We start from the raw sequence: 13,946 nt of genomic DNA, 5'->3' as shown, positions 1-13,946 counted from the left end.
GTGGCAATAGGCCTATCAAGATTGCAGAATTTAACTCTCACCCTGGAGTCACGAGTGACAAGGGTTAACAGCGCCCTTTATCATCCCGAACAGCAACACCCTAACTACCCTACACCCCACAAGGCTTGCCACACAATCCACCACCACATGTGTTACAAGGCTATGGAGGACCGGTGTATATGAAGGCTAGCCAAGGGAAACCGGACACAGGAAGGCATAAAATAAAAGGATAGGCAACTGTAACGGGGCTCATGGATAATGGGCCACATGTGGGAAATTTGCCGCCCAGGGGGACAATACACTATCATAGCCTTTTATAAGGTAGATAACCATTCACCATAGGGAAAATGACAGCACAACAGTGTATATCTAATTGTTGGATATTACTTTCCTTGCCTGAAAGATTGTTGAAGGAAAAAGGATTTACTGGGGCCCATTTACACTACAGAATTTTAACCCGGAGATGTTCCAGATGGAGATTCTGTGTTCAATGGGCGCCATCAAAATCAATCAGCACTATGATCACATGGACATGCACCATCGCAGTCTGTGCGCAATTCTGCCAAAAGTATAAACATGTCTGTTTTTTCGTCGGAGCGCGAAATCCGGAATTTCCACTGAGAAAATTCCACCAAGGAAATTCTGGAGTATGCATGGTGCAGCAGAATCCCTTTGAAAGCAATAAGGGTCTATGCATACGGCAGAATTTCCGCCTCAAATTAAAGCCCTTGGACTTCTATGGGATTCTGCACTCCCATTCACACTTCAGAATTTACTCTTGCGGAATTTCATAAGTGTGAATGGGAGTGGGAATTCCATAGAAGTCTATGGGCTTTAATTTGAGCTGGAAATCCGCAAGCGGAAATTCTGCCGTGTGCATAAACCCTAAGGCTAGGTTCACACTATGGAATCTCCGCCTGCAATTCCACTAAAATGTACTGCATAGTGAATGGGTTTTCGTTCACAAATTCACACTTCGGAATTTGTGAAGCGGAATTTGTGAACGGGAAATCCGCTTGAAAATTTCCGCCTGAGGAATGGCGTTACTCATTCTTTAGGCTGAAATACTTGCGGAACACATTGCAGTGTATTGGTGACTGTAGTGTCCGTGCGGTCCTAGCGCCGTATGACGTATAAAATTGCATTGAGGGGGCGTGGCCGTGACGTCACGAGCCTCTGGCGCTGCAACCTGGAGCGCTGCAGCGGGGGGGATCTCGGGGGTCCCCAGCAGTAGGACCCCCACGATCAGACATCTTATCCCCCCATCCTTTGGATTTTTTAGTCTTTAAAATGTTGTATTCAAGTAAATCTCCATTACGGTTGATCACAAATTAATAACTTAATTAATATCAAAGGATCTATAAACCTGTGCGCCCCGGATCTCACCCACAGTACAAAGTAACGACATACATAGCGGAAGGTTCTGGCCCAGACCGACTCACTACCTTACAAGTAATTTCCGCGCAATTTCCATTCTCCTCGCACCCTCAAGATTACTGAGGACAAGTGGCACTTACTGCGCTCATAATGCAGAGAGGACAAGGAAATTAATTTGACATTTTAAGGATAAATACATTCTACTTGAAGATTCAGTCCGCATAGTTCCTCTCCGAACGCCAAGTAATTTACCGTGTTTTCTACCGTCACGTTTCTAAGTGATGTCTTTATGGAGTCTGCTCCAAACTGGGAATCTGCCGACCATAAAGATCTTTTATGTGCAGCATTTTGCTATCAAGGTCAAATTCCGCTTTGCGGCTGTTAATAATGTATAAGAGAAATATTTTTTTATTATAAAGTTACTAGACTAAATCCACATGTGAATTAAGAGTCGTTCCAAGCAATTCCCTTAAAGGGCCGGTACACAATTTCCCATAGGTCAGGGAGGCTTCTTATGATTTCGATCTTTTTGCTATGTTGTATGGATTTTCTGTGAATCTCTATAGAATCGGGTAGTAGAGACTAAGATGATTCCCTGCACAGAGCTTACACTGGTGATTTGTATCTGGGGAAGACTTAAAGGGGTACTCCAGCGGAAAACAAAAGTTTTCAAATCAACGGATGACAGAAAGTTATACAGATTTGTAAATTACTTTAAAATCTTAATCCTTTCAGTACTTATCAGCTGCTGTATGCTCCACAGGAAGTTGTGTAGTTCTTTCCAGTCTCTCTGCTGCCACCTCTGTCTGTGTCAGGAACTGTCCAGAGCAGGAGAGGTTTGCTATGGGGATTTGCTTCTATTCTAGACAGTTTCTGACACGGGCAGAGGTGGCAGAAGAGAGCACTGTGGTCATTTCCTTTTTATAGAAATAATGGCTTATAAACAAAAAAAAAAAAAGACCACTAGGGGTCCGCATAATCAGAATATAATCCTGTCTGGCTGCAACATCATCTTTGTCCCAGCTGAAGCACATTCAGGAGCAATGTCCAGGAAGTGAGGGCGGGGCTAGCGCTCCTCTGTGCTCACTCCTGTCCTATCAGACTGCAGCATGAAAACAGAGAGGAGGGGGTTACAGAGCAGCCTGCAGTGATTGGATGAAGAGACTCAGCACAGCAGACTCGGGGAGGAAAGAGTGTATGGTGAGTGAGGGCACACCCCTCCAGAGCACAGAATGACAAAGCAAGTAAGCAACAGAAAGAAGGTATTTGTGACAGAAATATAGGTGCTAGACACATACAAATGATATGTTCATGATCAGGATTAGGTACTGGGTGACATAAAACTTTTTTTGGGGATATGGCAGATATTCTTTAAGACTTAGACACTTTAAAACGTATTCCTAACTACAGAATATTACAGGATTTCCCAACCAGGGTGCCCCCAGCTGTTGTAAAACTATAACTCCCAGCATGCAGAGGCACCCTGGTTGAGAACCACTGGTATAGGGCATAAGTGATTGATTGTGTGGGGTCCTAGTGCTTGTACCCCACTCCCCAAACTCTCCCTTCTTCAAGGATGATTGGGTCTACACACAATTCTGCATTGTCTATGGGGGGACGAGATACCCCCTCTGACACCTATGACAGCCATCCACCTAATATTTCGCTATGACAGTCGCCTCCAGACTAGATCAGTAGATGCACAGAATGGCGCCTCCTACCTGTGGTTCATTATCCGGTGGATCATCATCCACTCCGGCTTTATGCCGTAGCGATAATACTTTTCCTCCATCTTTGCATATTCAGGGTCTTTTGTTTTCCGTTTCTCGCTCTTGCCATCCTCATCCCCCGATCCATAATCGAACGGTGGCGGGTCGTCCATGTCGTTCTTTCTTTGGTAATTCCGGAACATCACCGTGTGGTAAAGCTCGAGCTGACAAACAGATAAAGTTGTGTAACCTGCAGAATTTTACTATGCACGGCCATCATTCCTGCATTCTGTAAATTAAAGGGGTCTCCCACCTTGTTCTATCCGCAGGATATGCCATAAATGTCTACTAGATGCCGCTCTCAACCACTCAGCTATTGGTTACTCCTAAAGAAGTGGATGGACAGCGCTGAGGACACGAGGAACCACCTCTCTTATTATGTATTATCTCAAAGGCCGCCAGCACCACTGGGCTCCACATCCACGCAGCCAAAATCAGCTCAGGATACCGGACCCAGGTGTGTCAATCTGGCAAGGACGGGGTGGCGCTACACGCACAAGAATCCACAGCTATTAATGGAACTTCACACACAAAGAGAAAAAGAAGCGGAGCACTCACCGTTGCAATTGCGGGCAGACCAGATTCAGGAATTCGCAGACCATATCGGGCCAAGAAGGGAGGCGGCAAATGGATCCGGGGGGAGTTCAGACGTCGGGCCACGGACCTTATCACGCCCCTAGGGGCTTCGCCAGCAGTAGTCGGGCCATGGACCGCATCAAGCCCCTAGGGGCTTCGTCAACAGCTGTCGGGCCACGGACCGTATCATGCCCCTGGGGGCTTCGTCAACAGCTGTCGGGCCACGGACCGTATCATGCCCCTGGGGGCTTCGTCAACAGCTGTCGGGCCACGGACCGTATCATGCCCCTGGGGGCTTCGTCAACAGCTGTCGGGCCACGGACCGTATCATGCCCCTGGGGGCTTCGTCAACAGCTGTCGGGCCACGGACCGTATCATGCCCCTAGGGGCTTCGTCAACAGCTGTCGGGCCACGGACCGTATCACGCCCCTAGGGGGCTTCGTCAACAGCTGTCGAGCCACGGAACGCATCAAGCCCCTAGGGGCGTGATACAGTCCGTGGCCCGACGTCTGAACTCCCCCCGGATCCATCTGCCGCCTCCCTGCTTGGACCGATGTGGTCTACGAATTCCTGAATCTGGTCTGCCCGCAATTGAAACGGTGAGCTTCTTTTTCTCTTTGTGTGTGAAGTTACACCTCTCCTATTATTCTCCATCTGGAAGAGGCGGCCACCATGTGAGATGCAGGTCAGGGGACTCCAATTCTGGAGATATGTGGTGGTCCCTCTGGGACCCGGATCTATCAGACTTTTATGGCATATCCAGTGGATACCTCATAAATGTCTAAAAAGAAAAGACTACCTCTTTAAGCTTAAAAGGTATACCTCCCCTCCAGCAATAGTTGTATACTGCTGCTGCTATCTCTATGGGATCAGGATATATAGCAGCTATACACCTCTCCTCCAGCTCTGTCTGTATACTGCTGCTATCTCTATGGGATCAGGATATATAGTAATTATATACCTCCCCTCCAGCTCTATCTGTATACTGCTGCTGCTGCTATCTCTATAGGATCAGGATATATAGTAATTATATACCTCCCCTCCAGCAATATTTGTATACTGCTGCTGCTATCTCTATGGGATCAGGATATATTGTAGTTATACACCTCCCCTCCAGCTCTATCTGTATACTGCTGCTATCTCTATGGGATCAGGATATATAGTAGTTATACCCTCCCCTCCAGCAATAGTTGTATACTGCTGCTGCTATCTCTATGGGATCAGGATATATAGCCGCTATACACCTCCCCTTCAGCTCTGTCTGTATACCGCTGGTATCTCTATGGTATCAGGATATATAGTAATTATATACCTCCCCTCCAGCTCTATCTGTATACTACTGCTTTCTCTATAGGATCAGGATATATAGTCGTTATACACCTCCCCTCCAGCTCTATCTGTATACTGCTGCTGCCATCTCTATAGGATCAGGATATATAGTAGTTATACACCTCCCCTCCAGCTCTATCTGTATACTGCTGCTCTCTCTATAGGACCAGTATATATAGTAGTTATACATCTCTCCTCCAGCTCTATCTGTATACTGCTGCTATCTCTATAGGATCAGGATATATAGTAGTTATACACCTCCCCTCCAGCTCTATCTGTATACTGCTGCTGCTATCTCTATAGGATCAGGATACTGTATATACTTCCCCTGAGGCTGTGTTAACAGAAAGCATTTTTTGCTATCTGTTTTTCGTGTGATTTTTCCAATAGTGAAAGGAAATAACTCTATTACGTACAAAAACATGGTCAAAACGAAATAAAACGAGATAAAGCGTGCCCGGTGAAGCGTGCCACAGTGTGCTGAATACAGAGGTATGGTAGAGGCTTGTGCACTTCTTTAGCAGCCAGAGTATCACCCCGTATAAAAAAAAAAGCTCTAGAGCAGTGGTCTTCAACATGCGGACCTCCAGTTGGTCCGCAAGTTGGAGACCACTGCTCTAGAGCCTGTGTGTTGTCTTGATTTTCCATACAAAATCCTGAGACAGATTATTGTACCAGCAGCAAATAAAACGAGATAAAAAAAACTACAAAAATGCAGTAAAAATGCAACAAATGAACAGAGCCTGAAAACGTCAAATCTATATACAAAAAAGTGATTGAAAGTCAAATTACTTTAGCCTCATGTTGATATTTCTGTAACAAATGCACTTTTAACAAGAAAACACAACAAAACTGCACATAATGTGAACTGACCTCAACCCTTATGGGTCTAATGAGTTCAGTGCTTCGGAGTGCTTCTTAAAGAGTGTCAAATTATCAGGCTTTCTGATCATTGAATGCCAGATTAAAGAAATGTATTTGTAATTTTATTATTTTTCACTCATTTTATCACCTGTAACTCTTTCACCCACGAGCAGTGCCAATAGGAGAGTCCTGCCCACTTGACAAAAAACTCCCGTTCCGGAATACCTTCGACGGGCTTCGGTGGGGGCATGAGGGGATCGATCTCTCCTGGAGGTTCTGATAGGTAGGCGGGCGGCTCTCTCCATACCCAATGAAGAATCCTTTGAACTTTGCCTTTTAAAGGCGGACACTGGGAATAAGGAAACATAGATATATTAGGGGTGCAACAACATAGAGGGTCCCCAAAGAAAACATTAATATATATCTTAGAGAGGTGCAACAACATAGAGGGTCCCCAAAGGAAAAAAAAAGAAAAAGAAAGAAAAATTATTTATATATATATATATATATATATATATATATGTAGATTCTAGGGGTGCAATATAAATAAATATATAGATATATATATAGTCTACATATATATATATATATATATATATATATATATATATATATATATACAGTGGGGATCAAAAGTTTGGGCCCCCCAGGTAAAAATTTGTAATAATGTGCATTAATGTGCCAAGGAAAGATGGAAAAATCTCCAAAAGGCATCAAATTACAGATGAGACATTCTTATAATATGTCACCAAAAGTTACATTTTATTTCCATCATTTACACTTTCAAAATAACAGAAAACAAAAAAATGGCGTCTGCAAAAGTTTGTGCCCCCTGCAGAGTTAATATCTTGTACTGCCCCCTTTGGCAAGTATCACAGCTTGTAAACACTTTTTGTAGCAGCCAAGAGTCTTTCAATTCATGTTTGAGGTATCTTTGCCCATTCTTCCTTACAAAAGTCTTCCAGTTCTTTGAGATTTCTGGGCTGTCTGTCATGCACTGCTCTTTTAAGGTCTATCCATAGATTTTCAATTATGTTGAGGTCAGGAGGTTGTGAAGGCCATGGCAAAACCTTCAGTTTACCTCTCTTGATGTAATCCCCCGTGGATTTCGAGGTGTGTTTAGGATCATTACCCATTTGTAGAAGCCATCCTCTCTTTAACTTCAGCTTTTCTACAGACAAAATTAGCTGAAATTTTATTGAATCCATTTTTCCTTCTACTCGTGAGATCTTCCCTGTGCCACTGGCTGCAATACAACCCCAAAGCATGATTGATCCACCCCCATGCTTAACAGTTGGACAGAGGTTCTTTTCATTAAAGGGGTACTCCGGTGAAAAACTTTTTTTTAATCAACTGGTGCCAGAAAGTTAAATAGATTTGTAAATTACTTCTATTAAAAAATCTTAATCCTTCCTGTACTTATTAGCTGCTGAATACTACAGCGGAAATTCTTTTCATTTTGAAACACAGAACTGTCTGCTGACATCACAAGCACAGTGCTCTCTGCTGACACCTCTGTCCATTTTATGAACTGTCCAGAACAGCATATGTTTGCTATGGGGATTTCCTTTTACCCTGGACAGTTCCTAAAATGGATAGAGATGTCAGCAGAGAGCACTGTGCTCGTGGTGTCAGCAGAGAGCTCTGTGTTGCAAAGCGAAAAGAATTTCCACTGTAGTATTCAGCAGCTAATAAGTACAGGAAGGATTAAGATTTTTTAATAGAAGTAATTTACAAATCTGTTTAACTTTCTGGCACCAGTTGGTAAAAAAAAAAAAAGTTTTTCACCGGAGTACCCCTTTAAATTCTGTTCCCCTTCTTCTTCAAAGGTACCTTTGCTCATTCCGGCCAAAAAGTTCAATTTTAACCTCATCGGTCCACAGAACTTGTTTCCAAAATGCATCAGGCTTGTCTATATGTTCATTTGCAAAGTTCAAACGCTGATTTTTGTGGTGAGGACGTAGAAGAGGTTTTCTTCTGATGAATCTTCCATGAAGACCATATTTGTACAAGTATCTCTTTATAGTGGAATAGTCGACCACAACTCCAGTGTCTGCCAGATCTTTCTGGAGGGATTGTGCAGTCAAACGTGGGTTTTGAATTGTTTTTCTCACAATCCTGCGAGCTGTTCTGTCTGATATTTTTCTTGGTCTTCCAGATCTTGCTTTAACTTCCACTGTTCCTGATGACTGCCATTTCTTAATTACATTCCGAACAGAGGATATTGACATCTGAAAACGTTTTGCTATCTTCTTATAGCCTTCTCCAGCTTTGTGAGCGTCAACTATTTTCAGTTTCAGATTTCTAGACAACTGCTTAGAAGAACCCATGGTGCTGATTGTTGGGGCAAGGTCAGATGAGTCTGGGCATTTATAACCTTTGAGATTGACATCACCTGGTCTTCTCAGATCATGATTGAGAACAATCCATGACACTGGCAGGTCTCAGCTTTGTAAAGGGGGCAGTGCATTCTATAAATTCTGCAGGGTGCACAAACTTTTGCAGACGCCATTTTTTTGTTTTCTGTTATTTTGAAAGTGTAAATGATGGAAATAAAATTTAACTTTTGGTGACATATTATAAGAATGTCTAATCTGTAATTTGATGCCTTTTGGAGATTTTTCCATCTTTCCTTGGCTTCTTTATGCACATTAATACAAATTATTACCTGGGGGGCCCAAACTTTTGATCCCCACTGTATATATATTTATTAGGGATGCCACAACAAAGAGGGCCCCCAAAGGAAACATATAAATATATATATCAATATATATATATATGTAGATTATAGGGGTACAAAGGGCCCATCCCTTCTTATGCCAAGTAAGAAATTATTCACGGGTGAACGCCGGACTTTGTTGGTCGCTCGGGCGCATTATACAGAGGTGGAATTGAAATGTGAAAGAAGCCGTTATGAATAATTCAGGGCAGGAGCAATGAGTTATAAGACAGATATCGATCGGCTTCTACAGATGGGATTACAACTCCTTGAGGGGACTCTAAAATATGATGGAACAATATGATACGTGACCGGCAAATAAGGCGGAACGGCGAATGGTGTGGATCAATGCGATGATATCTAAGTGGGATTATATCCATCTGCGCGGCCGGTAACGCCACTTACAGTGCAGCGTGGACATAGCCATTCCCCGTTTGGTATTTCAGGCAAAGGTGGGTTAAGACAGTGCAAATGGTAGGAGGAGGGGCAGGTGTCACAGCACAGCAGCTCCCCTCCATCTTTACAGACACGACAGAACTCCATATGGTCGTCTTCATCTTCCTCCTCTCCAACCTCCTCCTCATCCTCCTCTTCTTCCTTCGGCTCCCACTGGATGCCCTCTTTCTCCTACGGATAGAGTCAGAGTCACATCATCAGGCATTGTTCTCTACAATCTAATAAGGGGTTAACCCAGTGTTTCCCAACCAGTGTGCCTCCAGCTGTTGCAAAACTACAACTCCCAGCATGCCCGGACAGCCAAAGGCTGTCCGGGCATGCTGGGAGTTGTAGTTTTGCAACAGCTGGAGGCACACTGGTTGGGAAACACTGGGTTAACCAGTCCCAGTGCTGGGGTGTCAGCCTGCAGATATTTGGCGCGTGTTAGAAGGTCGCACGCCATATTTGTTTTTATAACGCTGACGAACCTACTTCATGTATCACCGAAATATAATTGACCCTGTATTGTACAGTGACCCCCCCCCCCCGACCTACGATGGCCCCGACATACGATCATTTCAACATACGATGCTTTTGTATGTCGGGGCCATCGCATAAATGGCTATCCGGCAGCGCAGACTGCTTCAGCTGCCCCCGGATAGCCGTTTAATGTGCCCCGTGTGGTCCGCTGACGATCACTTACCTGTCCCAGCCGCTCTGGACCGTCCTCTTCAGGCTCCGCTGCATCGCCGTCACTCTCTTTCATGATCATCACTTCGCCGGGCACACTGTCCCGTCATCCGATAGGAGCGGCGTGCACAGCGACGTGATGACGGCGATGGAGAGCGAGGATCCAGGGCAGCGGTGACGGTCCGGAGCGGCGGGGACACGTGAGGATAACTTTCTATATTACAATTGCGCGGATCCCTCAACATACGATGGATTCAAGTAACGATGGTTTATTTGGAACAAATTACTATCGTGTGTTGAGGGATCAGTGTATTGGACAATAGAATCGTTTTAAAGTTTTCTTACAGTTTTAGAAAACTTATTATTTTATGTACAATGAAAAGTTGTACAATTTTCCAATATATTTTTTGGGTCAATTCATAATGTTTTTCAAGATCACTGCTTGCTGTCATTTGATAGGAATCTTTATTTTTTACTTCCATAATAAAAATGTGTTCCATGTGATTTGTCCTGGACACACAGGTGCATGGTTGGTCATGTGATCTGTCCTGGACACACAGGTGCATGGTTGGTCCTGGTCATGTGACATGTGCTGGACACACAGGTGTATGGTTGGTCCTGGTCATGTGACATGTGCTGGACACACAGGTGTATGGTTGGTCATGTGATCTGTCCTGGACACACAGGTGCATGGTTGGTCCTGGTCATGTGATCTGTCCTGGACACACAGGTGCATGGTTGGTCCTGGTCATGTGATCTGTCCTGGACACACAGGTGTATGGTTGGTCCTGGTCATGTGACATGTGCTGGACACACAGGTGCATGGTTGGTCCTGGTCATGTGACATGTGCTGGACACACAGGTGTATGGTTGGTCCTGGTCATGTGACATGTGCTGGACACACAGGTGTATGGTTGGTCCTGGTCATGTGACATGTGCTGGACACACAGGTGTATGGTTGGTCCTGGTCATGTGATCTGTCCTGGACACACAGGTGTATGGTTGGTCCTGGTCATGTGACATGTCCTGGACACACAGGTGTATGGTTGGTCCTGGTCATGTGATCTGTCCTGGACACACAGGTGTATGGTTGGTCCTGGTCATGTGACATGTGCTGGACACACAGGTGCATGGTTGGTCCTGGTCATGTGATCTGTCCTGGACACACAGGTGTATGGTTGGTCCTGGTCATGTGACATGTGCTGGACACACAGGTGTATGGTTGGTCCTGGTCATGTGACATGTGCTGGACATACACAGGTGTATGGTTGGTCCTGGTCATGTGACATGTGCTGGACACACAGGTGTATGGTTGGTCCTGGTCATGTGACATGTGCTGGACACACAGGTGTATGGTTGATCCTGGTCATGTGATCTGTCCTAGACACACAGGTGTATGGTTGGTTGGTCCTGGTCATGTGACATGTGCTGGACACACAGGTGTATGGTTGGTCCTGGTCATGTGACATGTGCTAGACACACAGGTGCATGGTTGGTCCTGGTCATGTGACATGTGCTGGACACACAGTGTATGGTTGGTCCTGGTCATGTGACATGTGCTAGACACACAGGTGTATGGTTGGTCCTGGTCATGTGACATGTGCTGGACACACAGTGTATGGTTGGTCCTGGTCATGTGACATGTGCTAGACACACAGGTGTATGGTTGGTCCTGGTCATGTGACATGTGCTGGACACACAGGTGTATGGTTGGTCCTGGTCATGTGATCTGTCCTTGACACACAGGTGTATGGTTGGTCCTGGTCATGTGACATGTGCTGGACACACAGGTGTATGGTTGGTCCTGGTCATGTGACATGTGCTAGACACACAGGTGTATGGTTGGTCCTGGTCATGTGACATGTGCTGGACACACAGGTGTATGGTTGGTCCTGGTCATGTGACATGTGCTGGACACACAGGTGTATGGTTGGTCCTGGTCATGTGACATGTGCTGGACACACAGGTGTATGGTTGGTCCTGGTCATGTGACATGTGCTGGACACACAGTGTATGGTTGGTCCTGGTCATGTGACATGTGCTGGACACACAGGTGTATGGTTGGTCCTGGTCATGTGACATGTGCTGGACACACAGGTGTATGGCTGGTCCTGGTCATGTGACATGTGCTGGACACACAGGTGCATGGTTGGTCCTGGTCATGTGACATGTGCTGGACACACAGGTGCATGGTTGGTCCTGGTCATGTGACATGTGCTGGACACACAGGTGCATGGTTGGTCCTGGTCATGTGACATGTGCTGGACACACAGGTGTATGGCTGGTCCTGGTCATGTGACATGTGCTGGACACACAGGTGTATGGTTGGTCCTGGTCATGTGACATGTGCTGGACACACAGGTGTATGGTTGGTCCTGGTCATGTGACATGTGCTGGACACACAGGTGTATGGTTGGTCCTGGTCATGTGACATGTGCTGGACACACAGGTGTATGGTTGGTCCTGGTCATGTGATCTGTCCTTGACACACAGGTGTATGGTTGGTCCTGGTCATGTGACATGTGCTGGACACACAGGTGTATGGTTGGTCCTGGTCATGTGACATGTGCTGGACACACAGGTGTATGGTTGGTCCTGGTCATGTGACATGTGCTGGACACACAGGTGTATGGTTGGTCCTGGTCATGTGACATGTGCTGGACACACAGGTGTATGGTTGGTCCTGGTCATGTGACATGTGCTGGACACACAGGTGTATGGTTGGTCCTAGTCATGTGACATGTGCTGGACACACAGGTGTATGGTTGGTCCTGGTCATGTGACATGTGCTGGACACACAGGTGTATGGTTGGTCCTGGTCATGTGACATGTGCTGGACACACAGGTGTATGGTTGGTCCTGGTCATGTGACATGTGCTGGACACACAGGTGTATGGTTGGTCCTGGTCATGTGACATGTGCTGGACACACAGGTGTATGGTTGGTCATGTGACATGTGCTGGACACACAGGTGCACCGCAGTAATCAGAGTTTAGTCTTGTAATGCGCCAGGTACCTGTATGATCGTTACATCACCAGGACTGTTTTTTCTCCATTGGCACTAAACAATGAAGCATTAAATGACAGCAAGCAGAGATCTGGTGAAAAGTGGTGGGAAATGGCCACCAAAAAGTTTATTGAAAAATTGTAAATGTTTTACAATTTTTTTATTGAGTTTTCAAAACATAATAATAACATCCGACAATATACAATGGATAAGACTGGAATAATCTTCCTTATCTTGGCTCAGGTTCAGGGAATGCTGGGTATTACTCCTGAATGGTAGATCTGCACTGATATAAGAGCAAGGATCATGCCCCTGACCTGGCAGGAGCCTGGAAAAGCTGGGTGTAACCTCTGTGAGGGATGTGGAGGGGCCACGTTACCCAGCATTCTCTGTAACTAATAAAGTTATTATCAAGAGCTGAAACAATAAAACAACTTCACAGCCTGACATAAGAATAATGGATTTCTGGGATTTTGGACACTTTTTTAGGGATACGAAATTGAGCTCTTCTTTTAGTATAATAACTAGTGACACTGTTATATATATATATATGTGTATATATATATATATATATATATATATATACAGCAAGTTCTAGGACTAAGATATACAGGACCGCTCTGTCTGATGAATTCTTTGGGGACCGACCATAAGGGGCGTCATGGCCAATTTTTGTCTTATTTCAGCGCTCAGCGGGAGACGAGCTTTCAGCACAGATTATCACAAATACCATTTTCTTTCACTCCTTTTTTCCAATAAAGAATCAAAAAATAATTTTAAAAAATATGTAAAGATGTTTGCAGAGTTTTTTATGGAGCGAGAGACGTCACGGCCTGAACCATGGACCCAGACAAGTCAATATTCTGAAGATAAATCATAGATCCGCTGTAGTTGTTGACCCCATAGATGAACTTTAACCTCTGAGTCAAACAAAGAAGTGAGTTGAGTATATTGGGGGATAAGCGGCTGACAGAAGCTGTAAGATGACGCTTATCTCTGGTACTTAGTGGATTAAAATGCATTAAAGGGGTACTCCCGTGGAAAACTTTTTTTTTTTTTTTAAATCAACCGATGCCAGAAAGTTAAACAGATTTGTAAATTACTTCCATTAAAAAATCTTAATCCTTCCAAGGGGCTGTATACTAAAGAGAAATCCAAAAAAGAAATGCATTTCCTCTGA

General features: G+C 44.9%; 1 protein-coding gene across 5 annotated transcripts in view; it reads right to left on the bottom strand.

Annotated features, from left to right (window-relative positions):
• Positions 1–13,946, bottom strand: part of CHD5 (chromodomain helicase DNA binding protein 5) — a 274,281-nt gene that overhangs the window by 153,837 nt on the left and 106,498 nt on the right. For all 5 annotated transcript variants that reach the window (XM_056544557.1, XM_056544555.1, XM_056544553.1 and 2 more), the window contains 3 exons: positions 9,040–9,261; positions 6,064–6,264; positions 3,099–3,310 (listed from right to left, as the gene is read on the bottom strand). In XM_056544557.1, the coding sequence (XP_056400532.1) occupies positions 3,099–3,310; positions 6,064–6,264; positions 9,040–9,261 (635 nt within the window). The remainder of the gene's footprint in view (positions 1–3,098; positions 3,311–6,063; positions 6,265–9,039; positions 9,262–13,946) is intronic.

Source organism: Hyla sarda, chromosome 10, assembly GCF_029499605.1.
Source record: "Hyla sarda isolate aHylSar1 chromosome 10, aHylSar1.hap1, whole genome shotgun sequence".
Classification (NCBI taxonomy): domain Eukaryota; kingdom Metazoa; phylum Chordata; class Amphibia; order Anura; family Hylidae; genus Hyla; species Hyla sarda.
This window is presented reverse-complemented; position numbering and strand designations above follow the sequence as displayed.